General features: G+C 42.8%; 1 protein-coding gene across 1 annotated transcript in view; it reads right to left on the bottom strand.

Moving 5' to 3' along the window:
• Positions 1-21,097, bottom strand: part of sntb2 (syntrophin, beta 2) — a 67,959-nt gene that overhangs the window by 32,470 nt on the left and 14,392 nt on the right. The window contains exons 2-4 of the mRNA XM_073070547.1: positions 6,655-6,859; positions 3,208-3,403; positions 879-1,021 (exon numbers count right to left, since the gene is read on the bottom strand). Of these exons, the coding sequence (XP_072926648.1) occupies positions 879-1,021; positions 3,208-3,403; positions 6,655-6,859 (544 nt within the window). The remainder of the gene's footprint in view (positions 1-878; positions 1,022-3,207; positions 3,404-6,654; positions 6,860-21,097) is intronic.

The raw sequence follows: 21,097 nt of genomic DNA, 5'->3' as shown, positions 1-21,097 counted from the left end.
CAAATGTCCATGTAGACAACATCCATTGCCTTGCCTTATCAACTTTCCTGATAACTTCTTCAAAGAATCTCTATAATATTGGTTAGACATGACCTAAAATGCACAAAACCATGTTTACTATTATTAATCAATCCATGTCTATCCAAATACTCAAATATCTGGTCCCTTAGAATACCTTCCAGTAAGTATCCTACTACTGATGTCAGGCTCACTTGTCTATAATTTCTTTGTTTATTTTTATAGTTTTTCTTCTGACCACTTCAACAATGGTCCCACTTTACTTAATTTATTCAATGCCAATCAATCCCGAACACTGATTGGCCGCTGCTCAAAGCAACAAACTGCCACAAGTCGATGGTTTTCTACTCAACTGGCAAACCTGAGTGAACTACATCTTCTCAGGCTTCTGATCTCTCCAATCTGTAAGAGAATGGTGTGTAATTGCCAAGGGAAAATCGTCAGCACAGGTCTGCAAGAGAAAGGGGTGTAGAAACTGAGGGGAATTCATCAGCACAGGTCTGTAAGAAAATGGAGTGCAGTCATCAAGGGAAACTTGTCAGCAAAGGTCTACAGAAAATTGATGCATAGCTGCCAAGGGTAACTCATCAGTGCAAGTCTATAAGAGGAAGTGGTGCAGCTCCATGCTATACATACAACGCTGGAAGAACTCAGCAGGTCAGTTGGCGCCCCCATTCCTGATGAAGGGTCTCGGCCCAAAACGTTGGCCCCCATTCCTGATGAAGGGTCTCGGCCCAAAACGTTGGCTACTCTTTTCTCACGGTTGCTGCCTGACCTGCTGAGTTCTTCCAGCGTTGTGTTCGTATTCTTTGATCCACAGCATCTGCAGTTGTATTTGTGTGTTTCCATGCTATACATACCTGGTGGCCAGCAGCGGGTGGCTTTGGCAAGGTGATGCCCAATGATCTCGATTCCAGGGCACACTATTGTAAAGCAGAAAATCTTTGTCCGTGAGAATCGCCAACACTGGCTTCCACTGCTGCTTTCCATCTTCTACTTTCAGCTACAGACCAAGCAGAGAAAAATTACAGTAGTCCATACATTGTGCTAAGTCCTTTCCATATCCTCCACCTCAAACACCACAACTTACCCCAGGCCAGGCATCCTTTAACTATAACCACTGGACACTGCCTTCTCCAACTCATCTCCACCAGTGCTGTTACCCCAGCAGGTAATCTCAGAACACAGTTGCCCTTGAAAGTTACAGCGCTGTGAGTCAGGTGGTCAGTAGCCAACAGAAGCCAAGGTTGCAATGTAGTGGCAACAGTCACCTTCAAAATCATCAATTACTGAGCCACAGCTAGATGCACTTTTACGTTAAATCACAGTGCTGAAAGAAAAGAATCATCATCTGACTGGAAAAAGTACAGTGGAAAAGTGTGTACAGAACCGGCGGAGATAGCAGAGGTACTTAATGAGTACTTTGCTTCAATATTCACTACAGAAAAGGATCTTGGTGATTGCAGAGATGACTTACAGTGGACTGAAAAGCTTGAGCACATAGATATTAAGAAAGAGGATGTGCAGGAGCTTTTGGAAAGCATCAAGTTGGATAAGTCACCGAGACCGGATGAGATGTACCCCAGGCTACTGTGGGAGGCAAGGGAGGAGATTGCTGAGCCTCTGGCAATGATCTTTGCATCATCGATGGGGACGGGAGAAGTTCCAGAGGATTGGAGGGTTACAGACGTTGTTCCCTTATTCAAGAAAGGGAGTAGGGATAGACCAGGAAATTATAGGCCAGTGAGTCTTACTTCAGTGGTTGGTAAGTTGATGGAGAAGATCCTGAGAGGCAGAATTATGAACACTGGAGAGGTATAATATGATTAGGAATAGTCAGCATGGCTTTCTCAAGGGCAGGTCATGCTTTACGAGTCTGAATTTTTTGAGGACGTGATTAAACACATTAATGATGATAGAACAGTAGATGTAGTATAACATAGAAATATAGAAAACCTACAGCACAATACAGGCCCTTCGGCCCACAAAGTTGTGCCCAACATGCCCCTACATTAGAAATTACTAGGCTTACCTATAGCCCTCTATTTTTCCAGGCTCCATGTACTTATCCAAAAGTCTCTTAAAAGACCCTATCGTATCCATATCCACCACCATGTATATGTATTTCAGCAAGGCATTTGACAAGGTACCCCATGCAAGGTTTATTGAGAAAGTAAGGAGGCATGGGATCCAAGGGGAAATTGCTTTGTGGATCCAGAACTGGCTTGCCCACAAAAGGCAAAGAGTGGTTGCAGACGGCTCATATTTTGCATGGAGGTCGCTCACTAGTGGTGTGCCTCAGGGATCTGTTCTGGGACCCTTACTCTTCATGAATTTTATAAATGACCTGGATGAAGAAGTGGAAGGATGGGTTAATAAATTTGCTGATGACACAAAGGTTGGGGGTGTCGTGGATAGTCTGGATGGCTGTCAGAAGTTACAGCGGGACATCGATAGGATGCAAAAATGGTCTGAGAAGTGGCAGATGGAGTTCAACACAGATAAGTGTGAGGTAGGTCAAATATGATGACAGAATATAGTATTAATGGTAAGACTCTTGGCAGTGTGGAGGATCAGAGGGATCTTGGGGTCCAAGTCCATAGGACACTCAAGGCTGCTGCACAGGTTAACTCTGTGGTTAAGAAGGCATACGGTGCATTGACCTTCATTGATCATGGGGTTGAGTTTAGGAGCCGAGAGTTAATGTTGCAGCTATATAGGCTCCTGGTCAGACCCCACTTGGGAGTATTGTGCTCAGTTCTGTTCACCTCACTATAGGAAGGATGTGGAAACTATAGAAGGGGTGCAGAGGAGATTTACAAGGATATTGCCTGGATTGGGGAGCATGCCTTATGAGAATAGGTTGAGTGATTGTGCTGTAGTTTTTCTATGTTTTTATGTTTTTTACAGAACACCCCCAACCACAGGTTCACTTTAATTTATCACATGTACTGTACATCGAAACATACAGTTAAATCCGTTGCTTGCATTAACCACCAACAGAACCTTCAGATGTGATGGTGCGAACTACAAGTGTCGTCACACATTCCATGCCCACGAAGTTCGGTAGAATAACACAAGTAGTGACAACAACAGAAACAAAACAACAGCAGAATAACCCCCTTTCCTCCGAACTACAAGGTTTAACTGTGGATTCTGGTAGCAACTGTAATACCAGGAACTCTCTACCTGTTCTGCGATCCAGCCAAGATGCTGAATGGCCCTGCAACTGGGCCCCAGGAGCTCTGTTAAGTCAGACTGTGCGTGAGGGATCAGAGCTGTGATACTGGCGTGGATTGCCATGAACCAGGTATGTGCAGTAGCGGCGTCTTTGCTCCGCAGAAGGATTGCATGTCTGCCATCAGGGGAGTGCAGCTCAAATAACCTGTGGGCACAAAACAGCAACAGCAGTCAGCACCACTTATACACAATGTAATCAGTAAGCCTTCAGCTCAAAGCTAGGACTGCTTACACACCCCAGTGAGATTCAGGGAAATCTGCAGCTTAGAGTTAATGAGTTACAGACCACAATTCAGACAATGATCATAGAGGGAGAAAGTTACCAGGACTCTGCTGGGAGGTAATTAAATGTTATCGGGGGTGGGTGATGGGGGTTATTGAGTGCTTCAGGTATGGGGACCAAGGAGGCAGTAAATCAAGAGCCCCAAATATGGTGTCCAGCTGCTGAGGTTCTGGCAACCCATGCAGATAAGAATTGACTGTAGAGAACAGCAAACAGTCAGTGACATAGACACTGGCCTTTCATGTTGGGGGAATGAAAAAGAACTTAGCAGAAGAGAGTGCTGGCTAATTAGGGGACAGGGGACTGTCCTTTACAGTCACATGCATGAATCCCAAAGGGTGTGCTGCCTATAGAGAGAAACCAGGAGGGAGAAGGGTGTGTGTCTTGTGTGTGTCTGTGTTGGTCAATGGCCAAGTAGGTAGTGTTCATGTTAAAATGCAGAACCACACATGATAATCAGGTGGTCACAGGCTGAGCTACGTGCAAATTGACAAAGTGGAAGTCACTATCAGTATGGTGGAAGTTCCAGGCATCTGGGTTCATGAAACATGTGAAGTTACCATAACTAGAGAGAAGGTTCTTGCAAAACTGAAAGGTTTGAAGGTAGATAAGTCACCTGGACCAGATGGTGTATACCCTAAGGTTCTAAAAGAGGTGTCTCAAGAGATCGTGGAGGCTTTAGTAATGATCTTTCAAGAATCACTAGATTCTGGAATGGTTTCAGAAAACTGGAAAATTGCAACTGTCACTTAACTCTTCAAGAAGGGAGAGAGGCCAAGAAGAAAGGAAATTATAGGCCAGTTAGTCTGACCTCAGTGGTTAGGAAGATGCTGGAGTCGATTATTAAGAATGAGGTCTCAGGGTACTTGGAGGTACATGATAAAATAGGCCGCAGTCAGCATGGTAATCTCAAGGAAAAATCTTACCTGACAAATCTGTTGGAATTCTTTGAAGAAATAACAAGCAGGATAGACAAAGGAGATTCAGTGGATGCTGTGTTTATCGATTTTCAGAAGGCCTCTGACAAGATACCACGAGGGTGCTTAACAAGCTACGAGACCATGATATTACAGGAAAGATGCCAGCATAGATAAAGCAGTGGCTGATTGGCAGGAGGCAAAGATTGGGAATAAAGGGAGCCTTTCTGATTGACTGCCGGCAGCTAGTGGTGTTCCACAGGGATGTGTGTTAGGACCACATGTTATATGTTTTATGTTATATGTCAATGATTTGAATGATGGAATTGATGGCTTTGTTGCAAAGTTTGCAGACAACCTGCAGATAAGTGGTGGAGCAAATAGTGCTGAGGAAGTAGAGAGGCTACAGAAGAACTTAAACAGATTAGAAGAACGGACAAAAAAATGGCAAATGGAATTCAGAGTTGCGAAGTATATGGCCATGCATTTTGGCAGATGAAACGAAAGGGTTGAGAGGAATAATGGATCAACCATGATGAAACGACAGAGCAGAATGGATGGGCCAAATGGCCTAAGTCTGCTCCTATATCTTATGGTCTTATGATTAGAGAAGGCCAGCATGGATTTGTTGAAGGTAAGTCAAGTGTACCAATGGTGCAGGAGGGAGAGCAGCTTGGGCTCAATCCTGACTTCTGCTGCTGTCTGAGTGGAGTTTGCAAAATGTATGGCATGAGATTGTTCCAAGCACTAAATGCCTCATGCATCAATAATATGAAACAATGAAAAAGAGAGTAAACAGAGGTTTCTCATTAAGCAATAGAAAGGGTCACCATGAGAAACACAGCCAATGTGGTATACATGGGCTTCTGAATGGTATGTCATCATGATTTTAGGCAAAGTTTCTTAAAGAGACTGAGCTCAATGGGTAGAAAATTGGTAATAGGAAATAATAACTATAAAGTATTTTTTCAACTCAAGGGGAATTCCCTGGGGTTACTTTCCTTAACATACAGCACATACTGACTGACTTAGGATTACTAAATTAAAGATGTGCAAGTGACAGAAAGCTGAACTTGAGGTCAGTATAGACCAGGTAATGCCACTGCATTGCCCTCTCAGCATTACTTCAGTAAAGATGCTTTGCCTTAGAAATAATTCTCAGAATGAAGAATTCCCTGAAATCAGGCATTGAAGGAAACATTTTTGACATAAATAGGATGTGGAAAGTACATCAGGAATGTACTGTATATTGAATAATTGCAATGAGCATTGCGGGGGTTTTAAAAGATTACAGCACAGGAGTACACCATGAACATCACAGATGTGTAAAGTACATCAGAACTGAGTGACGTGTAATAAACTAGAATGTATATTCAATACGGTTTTAGTAAGGGATGAGATTAAAAAGATAGTGTGTGGGACAGAGTTTATTTCTCAGTTTTAGTGAGACCTGCTGAGACTGAGTTAATGAGGATTATGAAGTAAACCAGAGTGTTAGTGTAATAGGTGAATTTATTATGTGAAAATTATGGATTGTTTCAGAGTGTAACAACAGGAACAGTGTATCACTGACAACTCTGGGCTCTATCAGAAACACAAAGGTTTCCTGCGCTGACCACAAGAACTATCTAGCTTGTCCCACTGCCCTGCCAGCTTTTGTTCAAGTACTTGTCTGGTTCCCTCCATTACCCCAACCCTCAGTACACTCCAGATCAGCTGCACTAGCTGTATTAACCAGCTCTTCTCTTATTCTCAAAGGCATCACTTTGCCAACTATCTGCGTTGTTGACTCTTGCACCAATGGGGAATCTCTCACTATTCACTGTGTGTGGAGCCTTAACACATTTATAAATACCTCTCCAGATACCATAACGTCATTCTGTTCCAAAGAGAACCGCCGCTTCTCCAGTCTATCCATGTAACAGAAGTCTCTTATCCCTGGAATTACTTCATTTAACAACTGCACACTGTCCAGGCTTTCATACCTTTCCTAGTGTGGTGCCAGAACTGGGCACCATATTCCAGCTGTGGCCCAAGAAGCGTCTCAAAAAGGGTCGTTGCAACTTGCTTGCTCTTGTACTCTGTGCCTTTATGTGTAAAGCCCAAAGACCCCAAATGCAGATACAGAATGGAATCTCATCCATTCTTTTGATCAGTCTGACACTTTTGATTATTTATGGAGTTTAAGATCTCAACCTGCTCTCCGGATCAGACACGCTCAGGTTCCTCGTGACATAGCACATCTTCAGCGGAAAAGTCTTGCTGTCTTTAGCACTGTGATCTGGAGAACCAGAGGCTTCACCTCGCAGAGATGGAGACTGAGGTGTCAGACTGTCCCACGCAAGGTCTGCAATCAATGAGGGCTTTTTAAAGTATTGCGTCACTTCTTGGATGTAAGTAACTAGAAGAAATAAAGGACATAAGTCAAGGGAGGACTAACAAACTAAGAAACCAAAATTAGTGACTCCTAATGCTGTGTGACTAATCACAAAGATCTCTAATAAACCAACATTAACCAGACCCAATGCTGTCCCAGAGAGTGTGATTAATCGAAAGATCTCTAACACTTCACTCTGGTATATCCCATGATCTCTGAATCTCAGCACAGATTGAAATAATGTTTCCTGTACATGCCACTTTCCTTACTGAGCACCCTATATTAATACCAGTAAGTGAAGTCTGCACACAGTGCACTCACAAAGACTCATCAATCTGCCCCTCCTGACTGCAACATTAGCAATCAGAGCCTTGAGCTCTACAATTCCTTTCCTAACACCCTCCAACTTCCTTCCTCAACCCCAAAGACTAGTTCACGTCAATTTTTGATGTGAAGTATCTAGGGGGATTTAACACACTGAAGCAGCTAACTGATTACAAGTTGTTTTTGTACAGCAATAACGACTAGAACTGGGTACTTCCCACACCTGACGCATCTCCCCCACCTCTGTACTTCCCATTTTTCAGGACAAAGTAAATGTCCACCTGTTCTAATTCCATACCCATCCCTCATCACGCCCTCAATTTATACAATAATATCAACTTGCTAACACACCTCTGCCAGATTCTCCCACACCCCTCCAATTTAGTTATTCGATACTATTCAACATCTGCCTTCTCGTCCTCTCCCTCCTCAGGAAAAAAAAGAATAAAAATTAAAATCTAAGCTTCAGCATTTGTGATTATTAAAATTATACAAGTAATGGAAAATCTTGCCCAAAAACAATGCCAGCAAGAAAAGAGCTATTGATTCTAATCGCTCCTGCCAGTCATAATGCCTCAAATGCACTTTGACATGCCTTATCTATGTATTGAGGGTTCCTGTCTCCATCACTCTTGCAGCCTGCGAGTTGAACAGCCTACCACCCGGGGTGAAAAGCATTTCTTGTGTATCTCTGGATTTTAAACCCCACAGCAGAAACTCTGTACACAAGGTCTTCATACACTCACATCTATCAAAGTTTAAATGAAAAACACTTAAAACAGGCAGGCAGAACTCATTATCTAGCTGCACTTTTTAAAGGGGCCATCTCCAACAGGATCCCACCACCAAGCAGATCTTGCCATTCCGACTCTGTTTTCCACAGGGATTGCTCCCCAGGCAATTCCCTTGTCCATTCTTTCCTCCTGGCACTTATCCTTTCTGCAGAAGGACTTAGACAGATTAGGAGAATGAGCAAGTGGCAAATTAAATACAATGTGGCAAAATTCATGGTCAAGCACTTTGGTAGTAGAAATAAATATGCAGACTATTTTCTAAAAGGGGAGAAAATCCAAAAATCTGAGAAGCAAAGGGACTTGGGAATCCTTGTGCAGAACACCCTAAAAGTTAACGCAGGTTGAGTCAGTGGTGAGGAAGGCAAATGCCATGTTAGCATTCATTTTAAGAGGTCTAGAATACAAGAGCAAGAATGTGGGATGCTGAGGCTTTATAAGGCACTGGTGGGGCCTCAACTTGAGAACTGTGAACAGTTTTGGGCCCCTCATCTTAGAAAAGTAGTGTTGGCTTTGGAGAGGGTCCAGAGGAGGTTCACAAGGATGATTCCAGGAATGAAAGGGTTATCATACGAGGAACGTTTGATGGCTCTGGGTCTGTACTCTGTGGAATTTAGAAGGATGGTGGTGGGGGGGAGTTCTCATTGAAACCTTTTGAATGTTGAAAGGCCTCGACAGAGTAGATGTGGAAAGGATGTTTCCCATGGTGGGAGAGTCTAGGACAAGAGGGCACAGCCTCAGGATAGAGTGGCACCCTTTCAAATCACAGAGATTTTTTTTAGCCAAAGGGTGGTGAATGTGTGGAATTTGTTTCCACAGGCAGTTGTGGAGACCAGGTTGTCAGGTGTATTTAATGCAGAGATTGATCGGTTCTTGATTGGGCATGGCATCAAAGGTTACAGGGAGAAGGCTGGAAACTGGGGCTGAGGAGGAGAAAAAAAAAGGATCAGCCATGATTAAATGGCGCATCTGGGTCAGATGGCCTAATTCTGCTCCTATGTCTTATTAGGAGTTTTTCCATTTTCCATTCAAGAACAAAATGGTTAAAGAGAAGTAGCTGTTCTTAAATGTTGTGCTGTGGGACTTCAAGCTCCTGTATCCACTGCTTGATGGTAGCTGGGAAAAGATGGCTTGGCCTGGAATGTGGAATCGTTGATAATGGATGTTGCCTTCTTGAGGCAGTACATCCTGCAAATACTATCACTGACAAGAAGGGAAGTGTTTGTGATGTACTGGGCTGAGTTCACTTCTCTCTGAAGCTTTTTGTTTGTTCCTGCACATTCAAATTGTCACACTAAACCATTATGCACCCAGTCAGGACACTTTCTATAGTTCATCTGTGAAAAATTGTTAAGAGTGCTCTGGAAGAAATCAAACCTCTATAACTTCCTAAGGAAGTAAAGATTCTGAAGCACCTTCCTTATAATTACATCTCTGTACTGGGCCAGGACAGGCATTGGATAGATATGTTAAGGCTCAGGAATTTAGAGCTGTTGACTCTCTGCAATGGCACTTCCCCAATGTAGTCTGGCACATGCTCACCCTCCTTCCCCTTTCTTTCTTTACAGTAAGTTAAATTCAATTTTGGAGATTTATAAGACCATTAAGATATACGAGCAGAAGTAGGCCATTCATCCCACTGAGTCTACTCCGCCATTCAATCATGGGTTGAACCAATTCTTCCATTCATCCCCACTCCCCTGCCTTCTCCCCATACCCTTTGATGCCCTGGCTAATGAAGAACCTTTCTATCTCTGCCTCAAATACACCCAATGACTTGGCCTCCATTCGTGGCAACAAATTCCACAGATCTACCACTTCTTGACTAAAATAATTTCTCCACATCTCATTTCTAAAAGGACATCCTTCAATCCTGAAGTCGTGCCCTCTTGTCCTACACTCCCCTACCATGGGAAATAACTTTGCCATATCTAATCTGTTCAGGCCTTTTAACATTCGGAATGTTTCTATGAGATCCCCCCTCATTCTCCTGAACTCCAGGGAATACAGCCCAAGAGCTACCAGGCGTTCCTCATACGGTAACCCTTTCATTCCTGGAATCATTCTCGTGAATCTTCTCTGAACCCTCTCCAATGTCAGTATATCCTTTCAAAAATAAGTAGCCCAGAACTGCACACAATACTCCATGTGGTCTCACGAGTGCCTTATAGAGCCTCAACATCATTTGCCTGCTCTTATATTCTATACCTCTAGAAGTGGATGCCAACATTGCATTCGCCATTTTCCACAATTGACTCAACCTGGAGGTTAACCTTTAGGGTATTCTGCACAAGGACTCCCAAGTCCCTTTGCATCTCTGCGTTTTGAATTCTCTCCCCATCTAAATAATAGTCTGCCCATTTATTTCTTCCACCAATGTGCATGACCATACACTTTCCAACACTATTTCATTTGCCACTTCTTTGCCATTCCCCTAAACTATCTTAGTCTCGCTGTTTCCTCAACACTACCCACTCCTTCACCTATCTTTGTATCATCGGCAAATTTATCCACATATCCATTAATACTGTAGTCCAAATTATTGACATACATCATAAAAAGCAGCGGTCCCAACACTGACCCCTGTGGAACTCCACTGGTAACTGGTGGCCAGCCAGAATAGGATCCATTCCCACTCTCTGTTTTCTGCCAACCAGCCAATGCTTGTAACTTCCTTGTAATTCCATGAGCTCTTACCTTGCTAAGCAGTCTCATGTGCGGTACCTTGTCAAAGGCCTTCTGAAAATCCAAATACACCACATCTAATACATCCCCTTTGTCTACCCTGCTTGTAATTTCCTCAAAGAATTGCAGTAGATTTGTCAGGCAGGATTTTCCTTTCAGGAAACCATGCTGGCTTTGGCCTACCTTGTCATGTGCCTCCAGATACTCTGTAATCTCATCCTCAACAACAGATTCCAACAACTTCCCAACCTCTGATGTCAGGCTAACAGTTTCAGTTCTGCTGCCTCTCACACTTCTTAAATAACGGAGTAACATTTGCAATTTTCTAGTCATCCAGTACAATGCCAGAATCTATTGATTCTTGAAAGATCATCTCTAATACCTCCGTAATCTCTCCAGCTACTTCCTTCAGAACCCTAGGGTCCATTTCATCAGGTCCAGGAGATTTATCTACTCTCAGACTATTAAGCTTCCTGAGCACCTTCTCAATCGTAATTTTCACTGCACATATTGCACTTTCCTGACACTCTTGAATGTCTGGTATACGGCTGACATCTTCCACTATGAAGACTGATGCAAAATATGCATTCAAGTTCCTCTGCCATCTATGCATCTCTCATTACAATATCTCCAGTGTCATTTTGCATTGGTCCTATATTTACCCTAGACTCTCTTTTACCCTTCATATACTTGAAAAAGCTTTCAGCATCTTTTTTGATATTAGTTGCCAGCTTCCTTTCATAATTCATTTAACCAGCTGAAGTGCGTTTGATGGCTTTGGGCCTGCATTCAATATAATTCAGAAGAATGACGGGATATGGAGGGAAGGCAGGAGATTAGAGCTGAGAGGAAAAATGAATCAACCATGATGAAATAGCAGAGCAGGTTTGATGGGCCAAATGGCCTGATTCTGCTCTCTATATCTTATGGTCTTATATCAGGAATTTGGATGAGAACACAAAAAGAAACAAGAGTAGGCAGTTCCCTGACAACACCGTTCATTCCTTCCTCACACTCCATCTTCTCATCTGTTGGCAATTTGAGTTGATGCAAGTTACTACAGGTTGATGAACCTTACATATTTGTAGGGAATCTAGTGAAGTAAGGGGTTAGGATTTAGTCAACAGAGGAAGCGTTGCATCACTAACTATGGAGGATAGGACTGGTCCTTCAAGTTCAGATTCTAAATTGGAGTAAGGACAACTTTCCAGTTTCAACAATTTCTCTTTGAGCTCCTCCCACTTTCTCCAAACTCAACATGCAGTTACAGGCACCTGAATGGGCCCCAGCTATGCCTGCCTTTTCGTTGGCTATGTGGAATAGTCCATATTCCAAGACATCACTGGTAATGCTCCCAACTCTTTCTGTGTTGCATTGACAACTGCATTACTGCTACATCAATTTCATCAACTTTGCCTCCAACTTCCATCATGCTCTTAAATTCACTTGGTCCATTTCAGACACCTCTCTTCCCCTTCTCAATCTCTCTATCTCTGGAGACAAATTGTCTACCAATATCTTTCACAAACTTACCAATTCCCATGGCTATCTTGACTATACCGCTGCATCTGTTCCCAGGAAGAGACATTCCTCTCCAGAACATCAGAGATATCCTTCAAAGAATGGGGTTTCCCTTCCTCCACTGTTGATGTTGCTCTCACTTGCATCTCTTCCGTTTCAAGATTCAAATATTATCAAAGAATTATGAACTATACAACTTTCGAGATTTGCTTGCTCACAGGTAGCCACAAAGCTAGAAACCAGACAGAACCCAATTAAATAAAAACAAACAAAAAAAGAAAATAAAACAACACTCAATGCACAAAAGAAATAAAATAAGAATCATGCTAACAATTAAAGCAAACAACAGCATTCCAAACCAAAATTGAGTTCTCAGATCCAAACTCTAGAACAGCCCAGAGTAGGCCCAAAGCCTCGCTTATCAGAATCAGATTTATTATCACTGGCACGTGACGTGAAATTTGTTAACTTAGCAGCAGCAGTTCAATGCAATACATAATATAGAAAAAAAACAAAATAATAGTATATAAATAAGTAAATCAATTATAGTACCCCTATATTGAATAGATTAAAAATTGTGCAAAAAACAGTAATACTATAGATTTAAAAAAGTGAGGTTGTGTCCAAGGGTTCAATATCCATTTAGGAATCAGATGGGAGAAGGGAAGAAGCTGTTCCTGAATTGCCGAGTATGTGCCTTCAGGCTTCTTTCTGTCCCTCTTATCTGATGGTAACAGTGACAAAAGGGCGTGCCTTGTGTGCTAGAGGTCCTTAATAATGGACGCTGCCTTTCTGAGACACCACTCCTTGAAAATGTCCTGGGTACCTTGTAGGCTAGTACCCAAGGTGGAGCTGACTAAATTTACAACCCTCTGCAGTAGCCACCCCCTCCCCATACCAGACAGTGATGTAGCCGGTCAGAATGCTCTCAGCGGTACATCTATAGAAGTCTTTGAGTGTATTTGTTGACATACCAAATCTCTTCAAACTCCTAATGAAGTATTGTTACTTTCTTGCCTTCTTTATAACTGCATTCATCTGTTGGGACCAAGTTAAATGCTCAGAGATCTTGACACTCAGGAACTTGAAACTGCTCCCTCTCTCATCTTCTGATACCTCAATGAGGATTGGTATATGTTCTTTCGTCTTACCCTTCCTGAAGTCAACAATCAACTCTTTTGTCTCACTGACGTTGAGTGCCAGGTTGTTGTTGAGACACCACTCCACTAGTTGGCATATTTCACTCCTGTACACCCTCTCGTCACCACTTGAGATTCTACCAACAATGGTTGTATCATCAGCAAATTTATAGATGGTATTTGAGCTATACCTAGCCACACAGTCTTGGGTATAGAGAAAGTAGAGCAGTGGGCTAAGCACACACCCCTGAAGTGTGCTAGTGTTGATTGTCAGCAAGGGGGAAATGTTATCACCAAACCGCACAGATTGTGGTCTTCCGGTTAAGAAGTTGAGGATCCAATTGCAGAGGGAGGTATGGAGGCCCAGGCTCTGCAACTTCTCAATCAGGATTGTGGGAATGATGGTATTAAATGCTGAGCTATAGTCCATGAACAGCATCCTGACTAGGTGTTTGTGTTATCCAGGTGATCTAAAGCTGTGTGGAGAGCCATTGAGATTGCGTCTGCTGTTGACCTGTTGTGGTGATGGGCAAATTGCAACGGGTCCAGGTCCTTGCTGCGGCAGGAGCAGTCTAGTCATGACCAACCTCTTGCATTAGGGTTTCATCACTGTAGATGCAGGTGCTACTGGGCAATAGTCATTAAGGCAGCTCACGTTATTCTTCTTAGACTGGTATAATTTTTGACTTTTTGAAGCAAGTGGGAACTTCTGCCCATAGCAGTGAGAGGTTGAAAATGTCCTTGAATACTCCCGCTAGTTGGCTGGCGCAGGCTTTGAGAGCCTTACCAGGTATTCCATCAGGTCCTTCCCCCTTGCAAAGGTTCACTCTCTTTAAAGTCAGCCTAACATTGGCTTCTGAGACAGAGATCACAGGGTCATCAGGTGCAGCAGGAATTTTCACAGCTGTAGTTGTATTCTCCCTTTCAAAGTGGGCATAGAAGGTGTTGAGTTCATCTGGTAGTGAAGCATCACTACCATTCATGCTATTGGGTTTCGCTTTGTAGGAAGTAATGTCTTGCAAACCTTACCACAGTTGTCGTCTCCAACTTCATTCAGAATTGTCTCTTTGCCCTTGAAATAGCCCTCCGCAAATCAAACCAGGATTTCTGGTTCGGGCTTCGGTTGTCAGACTTGAATGCCACAGATCTAGCCTTCAGCAGAAGACGAACATCCTGGTTCATCCATGGCTTTTGGTTTGGGAATGTACAGTAAGTCTTTGTAGGCACTCATTCATCACACAAGTACTAATGAAGTTGTTAACAACTGCAGCATACTCATCCAAGTTCAAAGATGAATCCCTGAATACAGTCCAGTCCACCGATTCAAAGCAGTCTTGTAGGCGCTTCTGTGCTTCCCTTGTCCATACCTTCTTGGTCCTTACTGCTGGTGCTGCAGTCTCCAGTCTCTGCTTATACTCAGGGAGTAGAAGTACAGCCAGGTGATCAGACTTCCCGAAGTGAGGGCATGGAATAGCATAGAAGGCATTCTTGACGGTGGTATAGCAATGGTCCAGTGTATTGTTCCCTTTAGCATTGCAAGTGGTCTGTTGCTGGTAATTGCTTGGTGATTTTTTCAGACTGGCCTGGTTAAAATCTCCCAAAACAATGGTGAAAGCGTTAGGATATGCTCTTTCGTGCATGTTCATCCCATTGCTCTGATCATCTAAAGCCAGATTGACATTGACCTGAGGTGGAATGTAACTGCTACCAAAATGACCCTAGATAACTTCCCTGGTAGGTAGAAAGGACGGAACTTAACTGCTAAATATTCCAGGTCTGGTGAACAGAATTGGGTCAGCACTGATATAGTTGTGCACCAAGAAGAGTTGATCATGAGGCATACTCTTCCACCCTGATCTACCCTGTCAGTATATAGTAAACCTGTCGATCTGAATCGCTGCATCCGGCATGGAAAGGGTTAACCAGGATTCTGTGAAACAAAGGACACACGTGGTCCTAATGTCCCTCTGAAGGCCGATTTATACTTGTGCGTTGCATCAATGCCGTAGGAATCATGTACCCGACGCCGTACCCTATGCAGCGTGCACCTCTCCAGAAAAGTTACTCAAGCGTTATGGCGATGCAGACCGCAACAACTGTAATTGGTCTGCTTGATAGCATCGCATTTCCTCCTACGCATTTCCGGTTGCTTCTTCTCCGCCATGTTTGTAGGCTGTGCATACACCGATGCGAAATAGATGAACCAAATTGTCATATCTACCTGCTGACATGCGGAAATGTTTGAAATACATTTCCTCATCCATGTCTCTCATGAAGAAACTCAACACAGTGGCACAGAAACCCCACCGCCAACTAGAGTTTTGGCGCATATCAACCCATGCTCTCTATAGCGTAGAGCAATGCAGAAGTGAAAATCAGGGCTATGCACAAGTATAAATCAGCCTTGATTCAGCACCCTAGCACTGAAATAATTGATTTTATTCACCAGAGACTACATGTTTGCCAGCAAGATAATCGGCATTGGGAGTTTAAAACCCCTATTCCCTCAAACACATTTGTTTCCCTGATGTACAGTCATGCTTCCTCCATGGAATCCTGCACATTAGCAGGCACGGAGCACAGCAGCCGGGGTAGTCTTCATAGCCTCAGTGTCATGAAGATAACCAGGGCGGAGAACGAGCAAAATCAGTTCTTGTCCCAACTGACACCTTGTCTTTTCAGTCTAACTGTGGCATTTAAATCGACCCAACAACGGAACAGTGAAAGGCTCCGCACCCTGGAGAGAGGAGTGATAAATCACAGAGAGCGATTGAATCAGCTCTTACCTCTGATCTGGGTTGGCATTTAAATTGTCTAAACAGCATACCGTACCTCGCACTAGGACCAAGCAACTGGAAAGGACTCGGGGCCTAGACCACGCTGCCGAGTGCCTTGTTCCAGGTCCAGATTCTTTCACCCAGCCCAAAGTCACACTTTGGCACCCAAAGCGATCCAACTTTGCACCAAACCTGTGAATCTGTTGGGGTCATCTACTACATCCAGTGCTCCCAACCAATGCAGCCGTCTCCATCTCTACATTGGTGTGACCCGATGTAAATTGGCAGGTCAACCACTTTGTTGAGCATCTCCACTCAAGTGGCCAACCATTTTAATTTCTATCCTCATTTCCAATCTGACATGTTGGTCCATGGCCTCCGCACCACAATGAGGTCGAGGTAGCCCCGAACCTGATGGCATGAACGCTGATTTCTCCAACTTTTGGTAATTCCCCCCCTTCAATTCCCCACTCTGTCCTCTTATCTCTTCTCTTCACCTGCTATCACTTCTCCTTTCTCCCATGACCCACTCTCCTCTCCTTTCAGATTGCTTCTTCTCCAGTCCTTCACCTTTCCCATCTATCACCTCCCAGCTTCTTACTTCATCACTGTTTCCCCATTCACCTGGCTTCATTTTCACTTTCTAGCTTGTCCTTCTCCCCCACCCCCCATCTTCTTAATCTGGCGTCTTCCCACTTCCTTTCCAGTCCTGGTGAAGGGTCTAAGCCCAAAACATCAACTATTTAACCATTTCCACCTTCAGCATTTTGTGTGTACTATTTTGGATTTCCAGCATCAGCAGAATCCTTTGTGTTATAATTTCCAGCAAAGAGAGACAGAAGAAGTGGGAAGCTTTCAAATCTGTAATACCAAAAGTACAGTGTTGTATATTCCGAAACAAAAATAGGCAAGATCAACAGGTTTGGGGAACCTTGGCTATTAAGGGATATTGAGACCCTGATAAAGAAAAAGTCAGGGGTACACAGCTAAGATCAAATGAGGTATAAGAAATGCACGAGAAGAATTAGAAATTTTATAAGAGATACAGTACTGTACTGCTGCTGTAATAAAAATATTCATGACATATGTAAGTGATGCTAAACCTGATTCTGATTGTGGACTGAGTGGGAAGGGGGCAGGGAGAGGGGAACTATGGCTGGGAAACGGGAAGGGGAGAGGTGAGAGAGTGGGAAGTACTAGAGCAACATTCTGTAATGATCAATAAACAAATGATTGGAATTAAGTGACCGTGCCTGCACACACACCACCTCTCCCGCCCCTGACACTCCTCTGCCACTTGTTCCATACTTCTCCCACAGTGTTCCACCCTTGCCATTCCCAACATCCTTTGCTCCTAGAAACATTGAAAACCTACAGCACAATACAGGCCCTTCGGCTCACAAAGCTGTGCCGAACATGTCCCTACCTTAGAACTACCTAGGCTTTACCCATAGCCCTCTATTTTTCTAAGCTCCATGTACCTATCCAGGAGTCTCTTAAAAAACCCTATCATTTCCGCTTCTACATCTGCCACCAGCAGCCCATTCCATGCACTGACCACTCTCTGCGTAAAAAAACTTAACCAACATCTCCTCTGTACCTACTTCCAAGCACCTTAAAACTATGCCCTCTTGTGCTAGCCATTTCGGCTCTGGGGAAAAGCATCTGACTATCCACATGATCAATGCCTCTCAACAATGCCTGTGTTGGCGCATGGCCAAGTGGTTAAGGCGTTGGTCTAGTGATCTGAAGGTTGCTAGTTCGAGCCTCAGCTGAGGCAGCCTGTTGTGTCCTTGAGCAAGGCACTTAACCACACATTGCTCTGCAATGAACCAGTGCCAAGTTGTATCGGCCCTAGTGCCCTTCCCTTTGACAACATCGGTGGCATGGAGAGGGGAGACTTGCAGCATGGGCTTCCATACAACCTTGCACAGACCTGCGCCCTGGAAACCTTCCAAAGTGCAAATCCATGGTCTTACTAGACTAACATGCCTATAATGCCTCTCATTATCTTGTACACCTCTATCAGGTCACCACTCATCCTTTGTTGCTCCAAGGAGAAAAGGCCGAGTTCACTCAACCTACTCTCATAAGCCATGCTCCCCAATCCATGCAACATCCTTGTATTTCTCTGCACCCTTTCTATGGTTTCTGCTCCTGCCAGATTTACAAACTCACTCTCTGCTCCACATTGATAATTACAGTACTGTGCAAAATTATGAGGGGCATTTGCAAGCGGGCTTTTCCCCCTCAGGTTAGGTGAGACTATCATTAGAGGACATATGTTAAAAGTGGAAGCTGAAATATTCACAAGGAACTTCTTCACTCAGAGGGTGATGAGAGTGTGGAATGAGCTGCCAGCAGAAGTGGTGGATGCAGGATTGAATGCAACATTTGAGAAGTTTGGATAAATACTTGGATGGAGGGGTATGGAACACTATGGTCAAGGTATGGTCAGAATAATAGCTCCACACAGAGTATATGGGCCGAACCAAGATTAGCCAGCGCAAGACAAAGCTTGTCGAGAAAGAAGCCTGCTACACTCCTGACTATTCAATTTGCCCTTTAGTCCAAGCACGTTACTCCCTGGACTGTCTGCTTTAATCAGTGCCCAACTGGCCTGCAGTATAACATATGGCTCAGACATACAGAAGTCTTATGAAGTCTTTTCAATGCTTTCACATAGACCTGTAGCTGAAAGAACTGCCGAGCTGCTGTTGGGGTGCCATTAATAGAAGCCGTAGTAATCTGCACAGGAACAGAACCCATCCCTCTCCTCACACAACTTCAATAGTCCATCGATAGCAAAACCAGCCTAGAAATCTAAAATCATATATCAAGAGGGCCAGGAAATAGCAGGATACCAATCACAAAGGAATAGTCACAACTCAGGAACCACAAAGCAAAACCTTTCTTTCAAAACTGCTTCTACCTGCAAATAATTCCAAAAGATTCAAAGTTCTCTCAATCCTAAACAATGTAGTTTTTTTTCTGGCAACCTAATCGAATCAGGAGAGGAGGCAACTTGAGTGACATTTTGAAAAAAAGTGCTGAGATTTCCTGGTGGTGGCTGATGGAGTAGCAGCAATCTCCCTTTGCTCCAACTCTAATTATCTTACTATTTCCAACCTGTCTTGAAACTTCTTTTTTAAGTGTAATATTTTTTCATTAACATCAAGGAGTAGCAGAGGTACTAAAAAGGATGATCCCCCTGCTTCTTTGGATTCTATTATGGACTTGCTGCGAAGTCATACACGAGAAGCCTCTGAGAAATTTCAACAATTCAGCTCTGAATTCAAACAGATGGTAAATTGGATTCTATTCAGCCAACTCTTAATGAACATGATAAACGTATAAAAAATAATGAAGCAATGTAGTCGTCTCTGGAAACAGAAGTGGTTGAACTGCAAAAGCTTTGTGAAAAGCAATTAAAATCCAACGAAAAGTTAAGACAGAAGATCATCAACATAGTAAATAGAAGCAGAAGGAACAATCTATGGGTTCTGGGTCTCGAAGAATTAATTGAAGGTATCATCCTATGGAATTCTTTGCAAACTTTCTGCAAGAATTATTTCCAGAAATTTTGGCGTCTTTGCCTATGATTGATCAAGTTTACAGGTCTCCCGTCTTTAGATCTCCTGACAGAGATAGACCAAGATCGGTAATAATTTGTTTTCATGAATTTAAAACAAAGGAACTGTTAATACGCGAATCTCGTCGAAGTGGCATGACTGATTATCGTGGCGGCAAGATTAGAATTGTTGAAGATTATTCCCCTGAGGTTACGCAGGAACGCGCTAAGTTCAAAGAAGTTATGCCTGAGTTTTTTAACAAGGTTTTTAAACCTTCCCTTTGCTATCCAGCTTGTCTCAGAATCACCCTTAAAAACAGTTCTTTTGAATGGTTTCGTTGGAATGCTGAAGCACAAAGGTTTTTAAAATCTGAATGCTAGCTGTTTAGTTTGTTCTTGCATGAAGACACAAAATTAAATGAGAAGCTTTTAATTCGCAAATCCCGTCGAAGGGGCATGATTTGTTATAGGGTGGAATATTAGATTCTCAAAGACTATTCACTTGAGGTTATGCAGGAACATGCTAAGTTTAAACAAGCTTTGTTGGAATTTTTTTAACAAGGGTTTTAACACGTTCCTTGGCTACCCAGTTTGACTGAGGATCTCATTAAAGATGGACCCTTCGAATGGTTTCATTTGAATGAAGCATAAAGCTTTTTTAAATTTGAAAGCTAACTGCTTAGCCTGTTTTTTCATAATGATATAAGATTAAATGTTTAATGTCTTTCTGTATGAATAATGGTATCTTTCACTTTTGCTAAACCTTTAACTAATTTCCTTTTGTATTTTTGATATACGGGAATTGAATTTCTTGTCTGGTTTAGTCTAGGTTGGAATATAAACAACCTTGAAACTAATTAGAGCAATCACCAGGTTTTTTTTTTGGGGGGGGGTTGTCCGTATTTGTAGATGCTGGCTTTCTATTGGTTGGTTTTCCTTCTTTGGGAGGTGGGTGAGGGGATGGGTTTTTTTTCTCAGAAGCTGTTTTCAAATTTTTTTTTGCCAACTTGTTGCTTGGTTACCATTTCTTAAGGTTTATGGATTGGTTTTAACTTACATTTTAACCCTTCCTTTAAATAATACTAAAAATGGACCAAACTAGTAACTTACTCAGTTTTAACATGAACGGGTTAAATCACCCTGTTAAATGTAATAACATTTTTGCTTATATTAAGAAATTTAAGGTCCCTATTATTTTTCTTTACAAGAAACTCGCATACGCAAATGTGATAATCTACGTTTTTTTAGCCGCTGGAACGGACTTTGTTTTCATTCGTCTTTTCAGGCCAAATCTAGAGGAGTTTCAACTCTTATAGATAATACACTTTCCTTTGTCCAACATAGTGTCTGATACTAATGGATGTTTTGCTATAGTTTCAGGAAAACTAGATAATAAAATAATAACATTTGCCAATGTGTATGCCCTAAATATAGATGATCCAGGATTCTTTGAG

This window comes from Hemitrygon akajei, chromosome 17 (assembly GCF_048418815.1).
Source record: "Hemitrygon akajei chromosome 17, sHemAka1.3, whole genome shotgun sequence".
NCBI classification, from domain to species: domain Eukaryota; kingdom Metazoa; phylum Chordata; class Chondrichthyes; order Myliobatiformes; family Dasyatidae; genus Hemitrygon; species Hemitrygon akajei.
This window is presented reverse-complemented; position numbering and strand designations above follow the sequence as displayed.